General features: G+C 41.8%; 1 protein-coding gene across 8 annotated transcripts in view; it reads right to left on the bottom strand.

Moving 5' to 3' along the window:
- Tgo (Aryl hydrocarbon receptor nuclear translocator homolog tgo) overlaps positions 1 to 20,682 on the bottom strand; it is a 30,998-nt gene extending 10,316 nt beyond the window's left edge. For 3 of the 8 annotated variants that reach the window (XM_070673103.1, XM_070673113.1, XM_070673089.1), the window contains exons 1-2: positions 14,618 to 17,781; positions 5,059 to 5,138 (exon numbers count right to left, since the gene is read on the bottom strand). In XM_070673103.1, coding sequence (XP_070529204.1) covers positions 5,059 to 5,138; positions 14,618 to 14,850 — 313 coding nt within the window. In that variant the 5' untranslated portion in view covers positions 14,851 to 17,781. Of the gene's footprint in view, positions 1 to 5,057; positions 5,139 to 14,617; positions 17,784 to 19,161; positions 19,211 to 20,134; positions 20,344 to 20,568 lie in introns of those variants that run through there. The other 5 variants (XM_070673129.1, XM_070673122.1, XM_070673095.1 and 2 more) reach the window with 5 other exon arrangements.
- Positions 20,683 to 21,694: the final 1,012 nt, after the last annotated feature.

Here is a 21,694-nt window from a genome sequence, read left to right as displayed (position 1 = left end):
CTGATCTCTAGACCAGAGGTCAACGCTGACCCCGTGACGCCGGTCACGTTACTTGAAAAAGAGGATACTAGTTGAAGATCGTGGTAATAGATCCCTTTATCCTGCCGTGACTCCATTTTAAGTGTAAAATGCAACGTGTGCACGTCTCGCGGACTTAAAAACTGCAAGATGGAACGGAATCTAATATCGCGGACATGCGACTCGTTTGCTATTTTCGCTGCTGATCGGCCGTGAGATGTTTCAACAAGATTGCAAGATGTTTGAATATTTTCTTTGACGTTTTTCTTTAAAGCCCGGGCTCGAAAATTTCTCGCGCAACGATCGATCAAGCATCAAACCGATGGGGTTATAACAAGATGCTCTAGTTGTTACGGTAAGTCACGACCGTCGGAATAGCATCGGTACACCCTGTACCGTTCACGGTGATCTAACGTTGGTTCAGAAACACCCGCGCCGCGCACAGCATCCGGAGCTTCTCGAAGGGAGAAAAAAATCTTCTGGAGAAGACAACGATTCGAAGAGAGCGAGTTATCATCGAATTGCCTCGCATTTAGGACTTTGCCTGAGATGCCACGATGTAAATACAATTCGCTCTCTATACCTCTCGTCGATTTCCGGCATGATTTATTCTCGATATTAACTAGATACTAAATCAAACGAACGTAACACGATTGTATAACGCTTCGCAAATGCGATTCGTACATGCAATTTATAACACGTCTGTTCGCAAGATCGTCTAATGACACTCCCCTGGCGAATATTCGACATTCCTGAACGCTCGTATGCATAAATTTATGGACTTGCGAAACGAAGTTGTTGCGCGCCGTTACTCAATCGTACAATTTATCGTTATGATTTGCTTCTCGCACACAGCTGCATCGATATGCATGAAATTAAGTATGGGCGGATAAATGACGCATTCGCTACGCTTACATCGATAGAAGAATGCAAGTGTAACATAAACAGCAAACGGATATAAATTATCCGAGCATTCGCATTGTCTTCGTTACGAATAAAGAGTCGGACACCCCACGGCGTTATCCCATTCCGACTGTATGATTGAAAATAAAACTTTAATGGTAACGTAACTTCCTTACTTCGCATTTGCATCTTGTTTGCAACATTTTTTTTTTTTTTTTTCTTTAATTTATATTCGGAATTTTTAGTCGACATCTTGCTCCGAACCTTCGCGCGGGCTCCTCGTAATTTTGCAGCAAAGACATTAAATTCGCAAAATAATTAAAAATCCGATTAACGCGTTTATTTTTACGTGTTAAAATAAAGTTTAATTGCAACGGCTGATGCCTTCGCGCATCGATCTGGGAACCCTCGTTAGCGTGCCAGGAGTAATTTCCTCGTGCGTTTAACCGTTCCGCGGCTTATTACGCCATAGAAGAAGCCTGCCTTTTAATTAATTGGCCTATGAGAGCAATCTGCGCGACGATCTGCATCATGTGCTCTCCTCTGGGAGAAGTGAGGCACCGTTTGCCCTTCCTTATGCGGCGTTTAAGGCACGTGCTTTTCACTGCAGCGCAAGATAATCTCTCCACCGTTCGTTCAGAGCCTCCTTACGGCGATTCTGATTTCTGCGAGATTCCAACACACTCTTGTAAACTTTTGCCATTCCTGTAGGCTCGGCGTTATGATCGTGTTTCACGTCTGATTACCGTTTTAGAAGACACTTTGGCTTCTCTCTCTCTTTCATTTTTTTCTGTTTTATATTGTTCTTTATATTTTACACCGAAAACTTTTTTAAACAGAACAAAAGTAAAATAACTTAAAAAATTCAGTAACGATAAAGGATCTCTGTAATGATGTTGGTAAATTCCAATAAAAAGGTCGTAATAGCGATATTCGGTTTCCTCGTTTTTCCCGGGCTACGAATCGTTAATGATGTGCAATGTCCATGTCCACCAGGCATCGAACGGTATTTAAATCACTCCCAAACTGGACGAAGACATTATAATCACGCGCGCGAAACGACAGGGTGTCAGGTCGTAAATTTTCGCGTAACGTATTTACTGCCGTGAACGAATAATCGCAAAAGCGCAATGTTTGCCGGACATATACGCGTTATAAACGATGACTGTACCTGGATTTATTACAGCACCATGTTGTCACAACCTTTTTCCAATAGCTTCTCCTATATTTCTCTTTTACTTTCTGTCTTTTATATTTCCAAGTGATATACTACGAAAATTGCCCTAAACCTCACGTAAAAGTTTTTCGAGTATTTAAGTGACGATTCTTCTTTCATCCATTTAAAATTAATTTCCTTAAAAAAAAATATTTCCATAGATATTTTAATTAAAAAAAAATTTTATGCGACATTTAGGTACACGTTACATTTTTAATTAATAATTTTTTTTTTTTTTTTTTTAATAATACCAAGTTAATACGTAATATAAAAGATTTACATTTCCAAATTTCTTTAATGTGGAAATGAATCGCCGTTGTCGAAAGGGGAAGATCCAAACGCAAACAGAGAAGATACCTCTCCGAGCAAGACCGCCGGTATGCGACAAAATTATTTCGTGGTTATCGCGGCACCAAAAGTGCCGGCACCCGCATTAATGCCGAGAAAATGCCAAGGATGAGGAAAAGAAAAGTGGGAGACGTAAAAGAGAAGAAAACGAGAAGTCTGAGAAAGAGAAAGAGATAAGAGTTACGGACAGGCGGCAAGGAGAGGCGCGCGCGTCTTGCGGCAGGAGGCAGTAATTGCGTTATTAACTTAAAAGTGAGGTTCTCCGGTGAGAGAACCGGGAGCGAGAAAGAGAGAGGGACAAAGGGCGGGGGGGAGGAAAAGGAGAGAGAAAGAGCGCGCGACATCAGAATGTTGTCGGTCGGTCTTTGCCGCGGAGTTTGCGTATTCTTTCGCGGCACCGTATATACCTGGGAAACGACAGCGCGGATACGGAATTGCAGGTGAACCGCCACGGACCCACCCGTGGCGGCACGCGATGAGAGACCATGGATAAGATATCGTTATTGCTATTATGGCGGATCGACAGTCAGTCTTCAGATTGGCCGGCGTTAAAAAATAACAGAGCGCTTTTTTCGACAAAGCAATTGTCTGAATTAAAGTGAGACTTTCTAGAGTCTCACACACACATAAAATTCAGTTGATTTCTAAGAATCAAACTGTTTTATTGACCCAACTTATGGTTTAATGGAATTTATTTTTATTACGATATAAAATTTTTATAACAAAGAAATTAATTTGTAACGAATAAATAAGATTGTAAAATAAATCCAAGACAGTGAGAAAATTGTATGGCTTCTTCTCGCGTGCATGAAATTAACGAGATGAGAAATTCCTAGCTAACCCTCCGCAATGAGCAACCAGATCGAGCAACGCGAGAAACGCTCGCGAGCAATTCCACCCTATCATTTCGCAAGTATGTATGTACTGTGAATAGCGGGCAAAAATTATAAAACGAGAAAAAGAGAGAGGGAAAGAGATAAATAGAGAGAAAGAGAGCAGTGTTCTAATCTCGTTCAGTGAAACGAAAGATGATTGCATCTCAGTTCAGAAGAACAGAGAGGATAATATAACATTCGTTGCATCTCGCGTCGAGTAGCTTCAGGCACAACAGCGAAAATATAGCGTGCATTAAAGAACATAAACGTGAAATTTACGCGGACAGAAGTGTGACGATGCATATAATGCATGCGGGGGATAAAAGCCGAGCTTCCTGCGTTTCCGAATAATAATTTAAAAAATAATAATATATTTCATACTTTTCGAATACTTTTTGGCAAGTTTTGTATAGCCAAATTTAAGATTTAATTTTATCATTTTTTTCTTAATTTAATAATATATAAATAATAAGAATAATAACACGAAGCAAAAAAATTTTTATAATCAATCAAAATTTTACTTAACTCCAATGTATTCGCACGGAATCCTGGTTATATTTGGTTTTTCAAATACGTTGCCTATGATCAGCTTTATACCTTGATTATATCAGGTAGGGAAGCACCGTGAGCCTGGTGCTTAATAGAGACGTAACTCCATACACAGTCACGTTACACAAAGCAGGGGGCTGAGTCACGACCAATCAATGTTACACGCGGTAGGCTCAACCTCCCAATCCCGTTTTTTTTACCTTCCATTTATTGATAAGTCAATTAATCAAGATCGATCGTTGTTATCACATCGATATGATTTATATTCCTTTGTAATGCGCGTAGCAAATAAAGCCGTGATATTTTTTTTATTTATTCTGGTATCAAGCATCGTTTAAAAAATTAAGTACCTATCTTGAATTAAAGTTTTGTCCCATAATTAATCGTCGTCAGGCAATTAAGCGTTATAAAATTTTAATTAAAAAGAAAAAAAAAAAGAAAAAAAAGAAAAAAGAAAAGAGAATCATGTCGAAGTGTCTGTAATCGGTAAGAGACACGCAATGTCTCCGCGGCACATCCTGCGTAATTTTATACGCACGGCGCAAAAGGTCCGTCGAAGATTTTGACGTAGATTTTTATTCACGGGGCTTGGGGAGCAGCCATATTTTATACGTAAGTTATGCGTCTCACGTTGTACATTATTTTCCGGCTTTTGTCCGGCGAATTTAATGCCCGTGCCAGCCGAAATATCTCGGAAGGGAATCAAAGTACTGTGTCTCTTTCGTTATACACGGACTTGAAGGACGCGCGCACTCCGGCGCGCGTATAAGTACCTTATGTTCCCACGCTGGAGCAGCCTCGAGGGCTTCCCATTCCGCTATCGGCTCCTCACATTGCCCGGTATCATGTAGGTATGTATGTACCTTTTCGTACTTGAAGAAGAGAAGGCGTATGTACAGGGTGTACCGGCGAAACGTATTGAGCCGCGATTTCGTGAGACGAATCAACAAACTTTGAAGACGGAAAAAAAGCGTGCCTCCAAAGGAAATTTTCGTAAACGTCCGACTACCGCGACCGGATTTAGTTGGCTCGAAAGTGTCACGACGAAATTGCGAAATAATAAAAAATACAATAAAAATACGAAAACATTAGCGATTCGATGGAACAATCGTCGCAACGTTAACTGTTTAATTAGAGTTAAAACTCACCTGGCAAATCTCTCCTTATCCTGCACATTGTCATCGTCCAGTCTCCTATATTTACACCCACTAGGATCATCTTCATCGGATCTGGAAATTAAATCGTCATCGTTATTAAATTTTTATTTATCGAATACTGCAGCATCGATTGTCACGATATATCGCTTATTTTATTATTTCAACTTGGTATTATTGTCGTTTACAAAATCAACGAAACTCTATCCCGCGATAATTGCTTGGAAACGGAGTTCAGTTAAACGAAAAATAAAATATATTCTAGGTATCAATCTGGACAAATGGTTGCGGACAGCCAAGTCCAGCGCCTGAAGAAACGAATAAATTCTACGTGCGTCGCGTCACCGATACGTAAAATGTAATCGTTTCCGGACTGCCAAACGTGACCGTACGTTCCAAAATTGGTCATCGGTCGTCGTCGACCTTTCTCCCTTCATCCCTAAATCTGGAGCGTCCAGAGCAGTAAATGACGAGAATCTTGTGTGACATATTCACATACTACCCCGTGATCACAATTAAGATATAACTATTTAGAAAGTTAACAACTGATTATCATCAGGGTTACATCATACAACTCAATAAAAAAGAAAAATTCTCTTTAAATAGTCAGTTCCATAAAAGTTTACAAATCTAATGCGAGTTTTGTAATGTATGCGTGAAAGTCATACAATATTAAATAATTAATTAATTTGTCGGGTTCTACACATATATATAATTCTCAAAAAGGTTTAGACAGCGCGATTATCGCGCTATCGATACCGTGCTGAGCTCATTGAAGAAATCCGGGAGCAAGAGCGTTTACGAATCGCTTTTGGCGGATGGTGAGAAAGACAGAAAGAAAGAGAGAGAGAGAAAAGAGGGATGAAGGATAGATAAATTGGAGATCGATAAATCCGTCACCGATCGTCTCATTATCCGTGCGGGTGAGCGTGTATGCCGTCTCCGTCGTGCGCGATAGAAAATTATGCCCTCATTGCGAGAGCAGACTCCACGCAGAAATCCGGCCGATCGTCAGTCTGTATCGCACAGAGAGCTCCGCACGGGTGATGTACGATTCTGACCCTGAGCAAAAAAGCGAGACCCCTTTACTTCCCGGTATCCCTCCACCCGCCGTACTTCTGTTGCGCCCCCTATTCTGCCCGTCCCCCCTCGCGCACGTACCCCTTTTCCTCCTCCTGGAGGTTCGCTCACCGGTGAACGTCGCGTTGAAGAGACGTTGTACGGTCTTTCTGTGCCTCCTCTCCTCTTTCGTTTCCCCGTCGCACAGTCCATAAAATCCGACGGACTCAGGGTAGGGATGGTATAGGGCAGCGAGTGTATCCGGGTATCGCAAGCAACGAGGAGGGTTGAGGGAGAGTCCCCCTTTGCCCCGCCGTTTCCCTTCCCGTCATCTTCCTGCGCGGGAACCTTCTTGGTTCCCTTCGTCCCCACGTTCTCCGCGTTCCTTTTTTCCTGCTCTTCTTCCTCCTCGTGAGGGAACGACAGAGAGAAAGAAAGAGAGAGGAAGGGAAGGAAAAGGGGTGAAGAGGGGCAGCCGCGGAGACTTATGGAGTACATAATGATGCGCCCCGCGGTATTACGTCGACTTAACGGACGCGTATGCGTGCTTCGCAAGCGATCAAGTCGACGACATCGAGAAGTACTCGTGGTGGACGGGCAAAGTCTCAGGAGACAAGTTTTAGAAAAGAAAGAAGAAAAAAGAAAAAAAAAAGATTGCATGCAAATCGATTGTGAACGATTGAAGAACAGAGAGCTTACGACTCTTCCGCTTAAAATAGCGTTTAATTCGTTATATTTTAATTGCGTTTAAACTTTCATTTTTTTTTTTTATATTATTATAAGATAAAATTAAGTAATACATCGACTATACGTATTAAGTTTTACTCCGATTCAGCTTACCCCGGCCCTAAACGAAATCCTTGGCTTACATCGTAGACGAATATGAAGAAAATGAAGCTATAAATTCTGACTTTTCCATTCCGCTCTCTTTCTTCAACCTGGACCGAGAAAAGTATCCGAGGTAGAGCGACGGATAAAGTGAAAATTATGGGGGAAAAGACGGCCGCAGGCGAGAAAGAGATAAATGTGTGACAGAGAGATGTATGAAGCGCATAATGATGCGCAGCGCAGTATTATGTCGGCTTAATAGGTGTTTCGCGTCCGTTTCGCAAATAGAAAATCTCGCGCCGAAGGCCTAGCGACTCTATTCGCTGCGAGGTTTATTTATGACAAACAAGAGACCTAGTTTTTCGATACTTAATGCCTGCACGTTCCGTGATAATAAAATAATTTCGAGAATACAATTACAGCTTTAAAACAGTGAAAAAAAAAGGGATCAATTACGATGTCTCCTCGAAGAGATTTACTTTAATCACGATTACGGTTGCATCAGCTTCTTGCTTAACCTTTACGAGAAGGTGTCATGCCCCGATCATTATATCGTCAGACATTAGCCTGTAATATATAGATATTTGATATATTCTCTCTTGTACGAAGCCTAATGCGAGTATTAATTTATAATTAAATGTCACGCTCTATACGTATATTCTATAATTACACGGCGTATCGATAATCATATAAAATACCTAATAATGATTGCTAACTAGAAAATTCCACCAATTTACTTTTCCACAGTTACGATGAGAGCGATTCTTGGCCGTCTTTCAATTGTAACTTTTTCCTCTCGGGATATTTAATATATTTGATAATCCAAGCCAAACAACTGTGGATTTGTATTTATCGACGAATTCGTTTCCAAGATCGGACGCAAGCCCGAGAGAGAAGATGTGCGGCATGACGCCGCTCTTCCATTACGGTATTTTGACCCTTGACACGAAAGTGATTTGGGCAGTTCAGCTCGGAATTTCGGCGGCGCCGATTGAAAGACCGGACAAACGCAATGCACAGTTACAGTGAAAGGGTTTCTTTCTCTCTTTTTCTTGCTCTCCGCGCATTATAAGTAGGCTCCGATCAGAGGGGTAGGGAGAGCACCCGTCGCTCTATTTCCCCGTTTACGCGCCCTGGAACGACTGATAATTTGTATACGTCGCGAAAACCGTGGGAACAAAGGCGCCGATACTTAGGTGTACGCGGCGATCGTTATCTTCGCTATCGGATACCGTCGTAAACTGTCGTATCTTTCAATGTAGCTCCGCGGGAATAACGAACAGTCGTTCGAGAGAGCAGACACATGCCGCTATTGCGATATGCACACGCGGTACACGATGCATTTCCGTTTAGGTATAACGGGTTAATAATTTAGCGATACGATAACCCACGAACCGTTCAAGCTGTTCGTCATAATGCAATGTTGGCGCCTGCTATTAATATTTCTCGAGTCCTAGTTGATAAATGTACCTACATAAATTTGGTATACAATTGTGTCTGTATTTAAATAATTGATAATTATTTAAAAAAATGGAGAATAATACCAAAATTTGTGCGTCAATTTGTACGATAAAAAAAATTTTACATTGTTCAAAAAAGTTAAGAGATCTCTTATCGTCATAAAGATGCACGTGCTCCCTCGAGTCCCGTCGCCAGTTTTACACCCTTCTTTTTTCGGTGAGTTTAAAGAGCCAGCCAGAAGAAAAAGAAACGCGATACTCTTGCGAAGAAGAAAAAAAAAAAGAGGAATTCGTGTGACGTGTCCAGTTTACGGTGGCGCCTTTTTGCATTTTTCCGCATGGCGCCGAAGTCACGACTTGACCCTTTCGTCTCCCCTCATCCCACCCTTTCTCGTCCACCATCGTACTCTCGCATTTACGTTCGCATTACGTTCTTTAAGGTTCACGTGTTACAAGTACTCTTTTTGTGCGCTGCCAAATGTATATCTAAGTAATTCTCAAGAAAAGGAACATTATTTACTAAAGAAAAAAAAGATAATAAAAAAAATTAATTATAGTTTTTCTCGAAAACATTACATCCTTCTGTCTAATGTAACAGAATTAAAACGTGGAAGAATCATTTATTTTGCAATTCTGCCGACTTTTACGTGTCCAATTCGTAGCAAAATCGCCGAGTTCTTAGAGAGGGAAGACGCGGAAAAAAAAAAAAATTGAGGGAAGAAGACAATCTCTAGGGCGAGAAGACGATGCGTCCGATCGATCGCGAACTGTGGAAAATCGTCACGGCAATCGGCGACGACGAGGGTCGGCAAGAACGATCGAAGAGGTGGTGACCAATAAGGTCGCTGAAGAACGGATAAGAGTCGCAGAGTTGAAGAACGATGGACCGCCTCCTCGCTGCCACGGCAGGGCACGAGGCGGCCCACCAATGGCCACGCTGTTTTCGCGTTAATATGCAAGCCTGGCCGCCGGCATTACCGTTCTCGTAATGAAAAAATTACGTCACCTAACCGCTTAGGTGTTAGATAGTCGATCGGCGCTACGAGACGCTCCATCGCTGGATCGTTCGCCGGCGCCGAGGTGATCTAAATGCCCTAGGCGTTTACGCGATCGATTCGAACTCGAAGAAGAAAAGTATTGTTAGAGATCTACCTAATTCTTTCATATAGTACACGCAGATAGATATGACGAGCCGCTAATGAACGCGCCAAGGCTTTTGGTTATTTCGTACATCAAGCACGGATCTCCTGCCCCACAAAAGCAATTCAATTTTTTTTTTTTTTTTTTTTTATGAAATTTTATTCACGCGTAATTTTTAATAGTTGAGAAATTTCTCCTCGTGTGACTCTACCGTCCGGAAACTTTGATTATGTTGATCGGTTGAGTGATCGCAAAATTTTCCGCTACATTTTTTTAACTGTACACATGCTTTTTTTATTACATCTTTGTTACACACGCAACGTTTTTCCGAAGTGGAATCGTATCGGAGATTGTGATTGATATCTGCAACCTTGGGTTACATTGAATCTTGAATATTATCATAGACTTTCGATACCGCATATCCTTAACACGCAAACCCCTGCATTTCTGTGATCCTCAACGTCTTGATGTTATAGATCTGTAATATCAGATCCGCAAATTGAGCGATCTCTATAGATTACAGATTGTCGATACCGCATCTTGCGGCTTTAAATCTCAAGTTCAACGATTCAAGTAAAATAATTTTTCAATGCCGAGAGCAACAGATTTCTAATGTTATCAATTTTCGCTTTTGATTCGTAAATATTCTACGTCAGGGAAAACAAAGTACCAGACATTTTTCACGTTACTAATAAAGGAATCCTTCATAAATTCGACATAAAAATGCCGGTGGACTTTGAAATTTGTTCGATATCGTTTGATTGCACGCCAAAACGGAATGGATCGGAAACTCGAACGTTTTCACGCCTGAGAAAATCCTTATTGTCTAAGGCGCGGGTTTGGTTTGCCTAGAGCGGAAAGTCACGCGAATCGACAGAGAAGGAAGAGGAAACGAGAAATCGACTTAATTGCGCATGCCGTTTAGTACTTCTGTGCGTACAACAAACAACAATGTACAACTGACTGCTTTTATACGTCTTCCTTCCGTTCTGGACGTTCTTTTTTTTTTTTTTATTACATTTTTTATTCCTATTTAAGAAAACAAATTCACAAAGTATTAAACGTTTATTACTTTTTGTTAAAATTTTGATTCACCTTTGGTAAAAATGCAAAAAGAATTTTACGCGCTGTCAGCCGGTTCTTCTTTTATTTGGGTTGGTTATTATATATATATTTTTTTGATTCTCCATTCAACAGTTCCTTGTATGCGCATGGCAAACGGGGTGCGCGTGTCCAGATGCATGTCGATCGTGTACGATATAAATATGCATCACGGTCCGCGCGTCCGGAGCGTTACTAACAGGGTCTTAATTATGAATGAAAATAATACGAGCGCTTCAATCTCGAAACACACTTTCCTCGGCGTCAAGCCATCCGGTTCAACGACTCCTACGGCAAAAGCGTGCCCGCGCGAAAACGCGTACGACCCCGGTGACGACGACCAAGTTGATATGTGCTCTTCCATTTTCCCCTCGGTCACACGTTAATCGCATCGACGGGAGTTTTAATCAATCAGATTTATCACCTAAAGGTCATATAAACTTTGAAATTCTCGTAATGCTTCGATTTTCCAAACTAAACGTCGAGAGAAGTCGTAAGACCCATCTTTTTCTCCTTATTTTTAAATTAATTCCGCGCGTCGTGGTGCAAGATTTAGCAAATTCTTTTTGCGACGGAAGGCGACCGGATTCGGGAAACTGCGTTCCTGCGTAACGTAATGATCTGGTAATCGGTCACGTGGATTTGCGTTGGACCGGGCCGGCCGCAAATCTCCGCTACGTGACGAATTCCGCGACGAGCGGGTTTTGCCGCGTACCTGCACCCGCACGTGAGCGCATCATCCGCACGCGCGGCGCTAAGCTCCTCGCATTAGTTCGCGCGCTTCTGCAATCGGCAGGAGTTTTGTTTGCTTCGTGGCGAACGGGGGCGACGCACCTCCTCGCGAGCTGTGCGAGGACGAGCAAATCGAAACGCACAGTAACGCCGCTGCGTAACGTCTCATTAGCGTTCGAGGGAGTAAGGCCGTCCGCTGCGAAAAATCTTTTACTTTTGCCGTAACAGCTCGGTCGAGAGAGAACTTGCCCGCATATCGGCTTTTATAGGTACTTATCAAAAGTCTTTCTTTTACAGACGATCACCGTTCTAATTAGAAGCTGCCCTGCGGTTTTACATTCTCTTAAAAGCGCGATAAGAGCACTTGAAATGAAGAATGACTCTTAATTTACGTGGAGCAGAAAGATCATCTTGTGATTTTGATCGCAAACCCTCGCGAGGAAAACGGAGGAACATGTATCACGCTGCTTGTTCATTGTTTTTGAAAATTAGCTTTTAATATGCGATTTGAATAACATCTTCATGAAAAGCCGCGCTCGTGTTTTGTCCTTCACGGTTTGAGATTCACAGCCGCCTGTAAGCGTAATTTCGTTTTGCATGGCGTGTGCGTGCAAGGATGCACGTATTAAATGCAACCAACCTCTCCCCCCCCCTCTTTTGCTGCCGTTCGATGTTAATTACGCGCGGTAATCATTTTAACATACGTTCCAATTATGCGAATGCTATTTGGATTACATTTACATCGTGAAAACTTCCGATGTGCTCGCCACTCTCGTTCGCAAAGCGTCTACGTGGCGTTTAACATAGTTTTTAATCCCGTTAATACGTCCCGCTTTAACCGTCAATAAATTTTACCAGCTACGGTGCGAAACAATACTCGTCGCGATTGCCGATAAAATTTGTATTTATCGCGCGACGATGATTTTTGTTAATATATATTTTTAGATATCTGGTCTTATCGCGTCGCACGTGCCTAGGACTATAATTATGAGTATCCTTCTCGTAATATTGTCTCGCCACGAGTTTCGTTATGCTTCCGAGAGATTATCGTTATCGTTGTTTCGATGACTGTACCTAAATATCGCTTTATTCAAGGCCAACGCAAAAAAAGTTTTTTTTATACAAGATACACGTGTCAATCTTTATTGCGCGAAATACAGCGCGAAAAACGAAGCGGCGAGGGTTCAATTATTAAAAGTTTATTTTGATCCCGCGGGCAAGATACCAAGCCACCTTTCAATTATCTCGTATTATTTTATTATAAAATATTTCCGTTTTCGGAAATGTATATCCTATCAAAAGGTAAAAAATAAAAGATTATCACTTTTACAAACAAAAAATGCAATAAATGTGAAAATCGTGTTCCTGTATTTAAAAAGTCATGTTCCTGTTATTTTTTTCATTGTAAATAACTTTTTCAGAATGCAAAATAACTTGTCCAATTATCACAATGTCCTAATTATAATATTAATTATTGCCAGCCTAATAAGAAAAAAGGAAAAAAAAAAAAAAAAGTTTTATTACAAATCAGTCTACTTTTATGCGTTTCTCTCGTGAATCCTCCCGCTTCACTCTCTGAGAAAAAATTCATTCGCGGTTCGATATCGAATAAAATAATTCAGATCGAGTCGTGTCAGAACGAGGTGTGAATCTATTGAAAATTCTCACTTTGGCCGCACACCTCCCCACAGGAGGTGAGCAACAAGTGAGTAAACATTCGTGGGCACGAATCCTCGAGTTCGCGCGAATCGTAGCGGCACGATTGAATCGGATGGCAATGCGTGGTCCAAAGCTGCAAGGAAAAGTGGCGGGAATGTCGTGACACGCGTACATCAGAACGCCAAGAGACGAAACTGGGATCAATGACGCGTGACTGCGTCCTGTTCGTCGAAAGTGAGGCGGAAATATAATGGCCGCGCGGGAGAAAAGGGAAAAGACGCTTCCCTTCGCGCTTGTTCACCCCTCGGAAGGGCCGGCAGCTATTTTCGATAGATCAACCTTTCACCCCGTCGCAGAAATACCGAAACACGGAGAAGGCTTCCAAATGGAAAATGCGTGAATGGAAAGTTACAACTGAAATATAAGGAAAACTATAATCGGATTAGAAACACGTAATATTGATGCGCGATGGATACTTAGCTCAATTAAATCTTATCTGAAAACGACGAATAAAAGATAAAATTACGAGGGGAAAAAAAAAATTAAAGAAAGAGATACTGTAATCAATAACCGTACGTGCGGGGCTTTTGTATGAATTATTGTATGTCGAATTATTTCGATGTATGTATTGAAATATCCAGTCAGTCAGTTAGTTACAACGAGAAAAACAAAATCGTTATACGAGCCGTCAGTTGACATGCTGATGCGGATAAAAACCTGCTGATTCCGCAATAACATTCTGTACAAAGACTAACAATAATATGCCTCGATGACGGAGTAAAATGAAATTAAGCGACATAAAGATAAAAATATGGTTTTAGCGCACTGCCTGCGGAGACATTTCAGATTTGCTTTTAATACTTTTTTTTTTTTTTTTTTTTTTATATAAAATTGCGAATTTCAATTTTTACCCTACTACGCAATTATCTAAAATAATATCGTTTTAAAATACTAATCGATAATAATATCGCTGAATTCCTAAACATATTTTTTAAAATATTTTTTTCATGAATAAACTCGGTTTAAAATAATCCACGTTTTATTTCAAAATTTAACTTGATAATCAAGTTATTTCAATTCAAAGAGGTGCTTTCTACGCTCCTCTCCTTTCCCCTCTTTTTTTTTTCTTCCGCGCGGTCGCGAAACAAGCGCATTCTGCGAATTGTTGGCACCACGTCAGAATGACTCGTCGACTGATGAATTGCAATGTGGCGAGCGCTAATTGAAGACGTGCGGTTAAAACGACTGAGAGTTTGTAAGCCTTAGAATATGTGCTCACGAAAGTTTTGCTGCAATCGAGACATACGTCGAGTACGATAGAGATAAACGTCATGAAAATTATCAAGTTGATAACCACGTTGTAAAAATGTATATTTATATCACGTGCTTATGTGTGTATAAAGCGTTTGAAACGTTTTAAGGACTCGCAATGCGAATAATAATACGTCCAATTTCCCCCAAAAAAAAAAAAAAAAAATACGTTTTTGGAAATAAATCGAGGAAAATATATTTAAAAAAATTTCACTCTACGCTCAAAAATTCAGACAAACGGTGGACATAATTTTTTTTTTTTACCTCCGTCTTTTCTGCGTCTCCGTATGGGTCGGCTGAATATGATGGGGCGACAGATCGGGACCGTAAGACAAAAGTTGACTTCCCGTGGTGATGGGACAGGTAGGCGGGGGTGGCGGCGGCGGTGGCGGACCCAACTGATACCCCATCGTTGCGGAGGGAGGTGCGAAATGCGAGGGACCCGGCCCGGAACCGACCCCATAGCCCGCGCTACCCGCCGAGCCGCCCCCGTACATTCCACTGCTGTCGGGATACTCTATTTTGACGGTTTTTCGCTGCCACGGTTTTTCCAAATCGATTATCCGAAACAGAACGCGTATTACACTTTTGAGAAGAAATCACTCAACAAGAGTTAACTCCCCATATCGCGGCTACGAGATTACGTTGTCGCAAGCACTTTCACAGAGATCGTCGTTGCACGCTCCTTGTATCGTTATCGAATCGCGCTTAAATTACTGACTCGAATCGCCGTCTTGTTACTTCGAGGCTCACCAGTGATGCACTCTTGTATCTTGTCACAAAAATACACTTACAATTATCGAGTTGTTACTTTTTAATTACCGACTCGTCGTTTTATCGCTGAGATTATTCGTTGCCTGGGACGCTTTTAACGGTATTTATACATTGTCAAAGCTCGATGACCGACAACATGTCGTGGCCCATGCCAGAGTGAAAGCTGTTATTCTTCTTTCCCGAGAGAAATTCCATTCCGTCATTCTCGATTTCCGTTTAATACATCAATCTCCGAATTCTTTTCAGTTTATATACGTATATATACACAATGTTTTAATTGATAAAATATGCGTTGAACAATCACATTTTTCTAATCCTCATCGTGCCCGAGTGAAACACAATTTTTCATCCTTCGTTCCTTTATCGCATCTCGTCATGTTGGGCTTCGGTCTTCGGTGAAATAAAAAACATGAAAATATCTTGACGGTTTAATAGCACGAGTGCACGATTTCGAGGTTCCTGATACAGAAACTCGTTCGACTATGTTGCGCGCTCGCCTTCTACCGAATTATCTTGTCATCTCGTTACCTGGAGCAAGATGTAGATCTACCATCGGTCTACCAGGCAGTTTTGTACTTTGCGTTTCCCTCTTCAGCTTTAACCAGAGATACTTCAGAGCTTCAAAGACTTAAGAGTTTCGAAGGACTATGTATCTAAATTCTACTCACGTTCGCTCTCGTGTACTTTTTTACTGATTTTGAAAGAGCGCGGTGGTATACCGTAATAATTTATCCCTTAATCATTTTATATTCATTTATTTCGTCCGCGCTCTTCGCAAACTCATTCTAACATAATGATCGATGACAGAAGTGCGTTTGTCTTTCGATAGATAATTTTTTTTTTTTTTTTTTTTTTTTTCCTTTTCATTAAAGATTAGTCATTCGCAATTACGTTTGGTCCACGAAAGCACGTCAATCTTTCGATGAAATCACAGAGATAAGCGCGAAAAGACGGACGCTTTATCTGAGATTGCCCTATATTTCCCGGAATTGTCTTTATCTCTGACTGGGACGATCTAACGAGCTCTGTGGCTCGTTTTACTATTTGGTACACGCATAAAATACAATTTTATTTCTACAAACCATCGATTTTTCTTTTCAGCCGGAATTTGCAAATCGAACAAAAGTCGCTTTTTCTATTGATAGCGAGCGTCCTGCGTTCTGCGACGGCACGATTAATCGACCAAGAAAGAAAGTACGGAGAAGCAAAGAAATTCGTTACGGAAGTGCGCCTCTAGCGCGGCGTCGATTTCGGTTTTGAAAAGCGTCAAACCGGCTACTTTCACGAGCTGAATTCTATTTACTTGCCAATAGCAAACGAGTTTGCCTGCCTACGCTCTATTAATTATTGTTTGTTTCGTTTCCGCTCGTGATCTGCCGCTTGCAGAGTCGTCCGGAGCGCTCGCCCCCAAAGGAAGATACTCCGGTTACCCCAGACGTCGCGAATCCGAGGACGTCACGAGATTCTCGATCTCGCCGGACCGTCGTGGCACTCGCGCCGATTTCTGCACGCTCCTCTCGTCGCACTCTCACGTACGATCCACGGGACAATCGCGCTAATGTTTCCCTCGCCTCGCAATTTCCACGGAGCGACGGCCATCGCTGATGCGATTCGTCCGCGTCGCTATCACTTATCTCGATGGACTCCGTTCAAAGCCATTTTCATCGATCTACTTGATCTTCTCAAAAATCTTTATCCGAGTATTTACCATACGGTTCTGGAGCACCGCACTCAAATCACCGTCGCCCCGGCGGTCATGCGACAAGCGAGACACAAAACTATTTTACACGGTTGATGTGGAAAATTAAAATTCCATGTTACATTCGTTTCGGAATGGACGTTCGTTCGTTCGAAATCAACTCGGCTGAGTTTGCGTAACGAGAAACGCACGCAAATCACGGATGCGTCAAATTCCCGCGCAAAACCGCGCCGCGGAAATACCTTCGCTTACCCCGACGTTATACCAGGAAAGTAAGCTCTTTCTCTTCAAAGTCTTTACAGAGTCTTCAATTGTATGTCACGTAAATTCAACACGATAAATCCTAAATATTTAATTGTCGATGCCAGAGTAGGTGAAGACACTTCTCTTTGTACAAGATCTTCGAGATTGCGCGACGACTTAAGAAGATTGATCTTTCTGGTCGATGGTTAAACTCCTTGGGAAGCTAAGAGCCGACATAAAATTCGATCTGATTTTCGACGCCGAAGTTTCTCTTGCGGCGCGCAAGACTTGATCAACGATGCGCCGGTGATGATCGCAGTCCCAAGATCGCAATCGATTGAAGATCGCTGACAAAGTAACGCGAAAAGACTCTTCACTGACGTGAGTGTGGAAGTGCGGGTGAACGTACGTACGGACGGACAGACGGACGGATGGGTCGCCGACTAGCCACCACCCACAACTCGCTAGTGACTGATTCCACCATAGCCGCATAATGTGCTGCTGCGGTATACCCCGGTGAGGACTATCACTTCTCCCACCCGAGAGCCTGGGACAGCCACCGTTGCGAAGCCACGACTTTAACCGGGATGCATCGCCGCCGTTCGCTCGCGACGGAGTATACGCGTTCGGGGTACTCCCTTTTTCGTAATTAATTTAATAAATCTTTCCGGACCTGGACTCTAAGCCCCATTCATTATTAACATTTGTCACTCAGAAGTAACGCATCGAAGAATAGAGACGTCTTATTGTTGCTGAAGATTACGTTCAGAGCGAGAAAAAGTATAGATCACAAATTTAAAAAAAAATTGTTTTTAATTATTAATTAAATATTAATTATATCCTTGAATTGATTTTAAACTTCTTATTAAAATTAAAAAAAAAGAAAAATTTATGTTTTAAACGTACGCTTTGATGCATGATCGTGGCACGCAATAGTGACAATTGATAAAAGCCAGATACATATATCAGAATGAGTGGGAACGGTAACGAAAGGCGGAGCGGACGAAATATTCTTATCGCGCCGAAAGGATCGCGCCGGCCGGGTCCGACAGATCGGAAATTCACGATATAAGAGGGGTCGACCGAGACTCGCTGATCCAACGCGGCGGTTGACATTTGCGCCTGCTTCGCGTGTCGCAGCCGCGCGACAGAAAAGTATTTTCGAGAAAGACTCGTGCACCGGTATAAGTAACGCGACGCTTACGATAACGAAGCGTTTACTTGAGCGATGTCGCAACGCGGACCGCGCTCTGGGCGCACATTGGCCGAGCCCCGACATTGTAAGCCCCGGGGTAGCGGAGAATTGCCTACTGTGTTATGCGTGGCGAACGTCGTAACTGATCCCCAGCGCTGCATCATTTCTCAGAACTGCGTCAATCAAGCGCGCGACACCAAGTTCACCGTGCATGTAAACCGGTAACGCGGCGAAATTTCACCGCGATCGTTAACGCCGGAGCGGCTATTTTCGTCGTCAAACGTCTCTCCAAGCGCGATCTTTTTCTCTCGTTCCCCCTCGCGTGATATCCGACGACTCGATATGGAAAATGCAAATGCGGACAAACGCACTTGTATAACAATTATCTCTGTTTTGAGCGAAATGCATGTCCGGAAAATTATACTTTTCAGAGTTTCTATTTAATGCCTGGTAGGTATATATAAAACTTTTGTAGATAAATATGTTAAAGTTCGTATTTGTGTACTTATGCATAAGCATGCAAAATTAAATAACTGGATTTGTGCTATATAAGTTTAATATTATTAAATTTTTATCGTCTTTTCTTTTCCTTTTTCTTTCTATGCCCGTATATTGTTGTATTCGAATTTGTTTTTGTTAAACAAGTTACCAGTAAAACAAGTTACCAATTTAAAAAAATTAATTTTGTGTAACTTTAATATTTTTTTTTTAATCACTTTTATAATTTCAAAGAGAATTCCTTCTAACGTGATTTCAATTTTCAGAACAATAAAGACAGTTATATGTATAATAGCTACGTTAAATTTAAACAAATTTGAATACAAGGACTATTGGTATTTAAATACTCGGTTAATAAAAATAAATTTATATCTAAATAAAACATTTGCTATGACTCACCCTATGTGGACAGCACTGCGCTTCTGTGCCATTTTGCTTGGATCACCTCCTGTGTGAAAAACAATATTGATTAATATAACGACAAGTAACTTTCCCAGAGAAGACTTGATTTAAAAACTATCTAAGATTCAGATATAAAACTCACAGATTTACTCTTAGTATTCGCAAGGGGTACAACATCTTTAAATTCTATTACAAAATTGTAATAATAGCCTGGTTAACGAAAACTAATAATGATATCCAACTTTGAAGATCAATCGTATCAATATTAATTGTCATACCAAGTATTAAAATTAACTTTTCTCCCTTTTCTCACTTTTAAGATCAAAACTGTGAGTCAGAAGAGCTTTTCATTAGCTTATATTTGCTCATCAACCGTCTGTGTAAGAAACTTTGACCATGCTATTATATAGCATTGAACAGCACCAGTCATAGTACTTACAATTAGATTCTTATGTACTCAATTAGCTTAATGGAAAGATAAATATCGCAGAGACAATTGTTCCAACTTCTTGGTACCTTTCATCCCCCAGGTAAACCCGTATCAGTCTTTAGCCTTCTTTTCAAATGAATAAAGACATCTAATCGAGCACTCATTAAGTAAATCTTATCAAGAGGCTGGAACAATTGGCCTGTAGAGAAACCACAGTCTACTATTTCGTCAAGTGGACTTTGCCTCACAATTGGCTCTCGCATTTCGCACGATAAACTGGAACAATTTGGGAAGAACGTAGTAGTTTCGTCTGATTCGCGCGTGCACGCGAGAGTGCACGAGGGGGGAAGAAGAGAATCGCGGGGAAAGCGACTCGTCTCCCTTTCTTTTTGGAGACTCGTTGCGAATTTTCCGCGCGTGGGAAGCAGACGGTTTCCCAAGTTTCTACGTGATTTCGACCCGACTGCGCCGATTGGGAGAAACGTGGGGCGGACAGAGGCACAGAGGCCAACAATGACAAAACTCGCGGCTGGTTATTACCTGGAATAGAATGGGAGATCGAGGATACCGTGAACATTCAGCCGGGATTTCCTGTTGCCACGGTGCGACGGAAAAACGCTGCGCGCGGGGCGCGAGGGTATATCGACGCGGACGTACGGCAGCTTCCACACTTCGCACCGACATTAAAACTGGGTGTTTACACTCGGCAGTCGCGCCATTTTGGAGTTTCCACTCGGCTCCGGGGTTTTATTTTCACGCATACGAAGAGCCGACGGAAACGCCGCGGAGCGACGGAACTACCGCGCGGCTCGCCACCTGCCGGCGAGGCGTTGATTTTATTCGCCGATACGACAGAAATCGCGACATTCCGATTCCTGTCACACCTAAACTGATGAATTTCTTGATATTCCGAACATCGAGTACGACGTATATCGTCAATTTCTATAATAAATAACACGATAATTAAAAATTACCTAGAAATTTTTAGCTACATGACGCGTCCAAAGGTACCATTGGAGGTTATCTTGTCGAAGCGTCATCGACGAATCCGTTTGCGCATTGTGCACCGTCTGAGGAAACAAACAAATAAAAATATTTAAACGTAGGTGATAGTATTATGATAGTATTAATCAATAAACTCCGTAGCGATAGAATTTTCTCAAAAACCTATCAAGTATATCATCGCTGATCCCTCAGTTAAATTCTGCCGCTTATTACTTTCCTTCTTAAAGTCTGCCAATCTTCTCATTTAATATATCCCTGGTAGGTGCCACCAGTGGTCGCAGATTTCAGACGGGCAACATACGCACACTAGGCACAATGCCGTGTCCGTGTGTGCCCGTAGCGCCTGCCTCGGACGCAGAGAGTCGAACTCGGAATCGCGGCTTCCACGCGTACAGATATAGAGACTCGTCCGTGTGAAGCCAGCGTTTCGGCTGCCGTCGGATAGAAAAAAAGGCCAGAACTATACACTGTCCTACTCTTTCGCGGCGTCGCCGGCAGTTATCACAGATTCGCTTCACACTAACATCGCCGAGTTATAAGATGAGAGCAGAAATATAAACTTAACAGTAAAATAAAAAGATTTTATAATGATTTTATAATTAAATACGCGTAATTGCGGAGCGATTAACGACGCGTCCGCACCCACGAGGCTCCGCAACTAGACCGACCGTCAGAGATTTCGGCGCGTACAGAGAAAGATTTCGATTGCGAACGAGTATAAATTTATTTAGAATTTTTGCCGATATGTATATCGGTGAAACGCGCTTTAATGCGCGTAGCTATTATGCGATAACTCAATCTCACGTTTCTTGATTAAAACGAACGCCATCGATCGGATCGTTTATTGTTAATGAGCGGATTAAATTTCTACATATAATTTAATTAGCGGGGTTCGTTTTACACCGCGTATCTGAAAATCACTCGCGCGTGCTGGTCACTAAAGCTCTATTTGACTTTACGATATCGCGGATGAGAAGCGACATGTCTAATTTTTATTCACAATAATCGTCGAAATAATTGAGTGGCTTTTTTGCACGTTATCACTCTCGCTTTCTACAGATTAACTTATTGTAAAACTGCGAACTCTCTTTTTCT

Source organism: Cardiocondyla obscurior, linkage group LG02 (assembly GCF_019399895.1).
Source record: "Cardiocondyla obscurior isolate alpha-2009 linkage group LG02, Cobs3.1, whole genome shotgun sequence".
Classification (NCBI taxonomy): Eukaryota; Metazoa; Arthropoda; class Insecta; order Hymenoptera; family Formicidae; genus Cardiocondyla; species Cardiocondyla obscurior.
The sequence above is the reverse complement of the archived record's forward strand: the minus strand, read 5'-3'. Positions and strand labels throughout refer to the sequence as shown.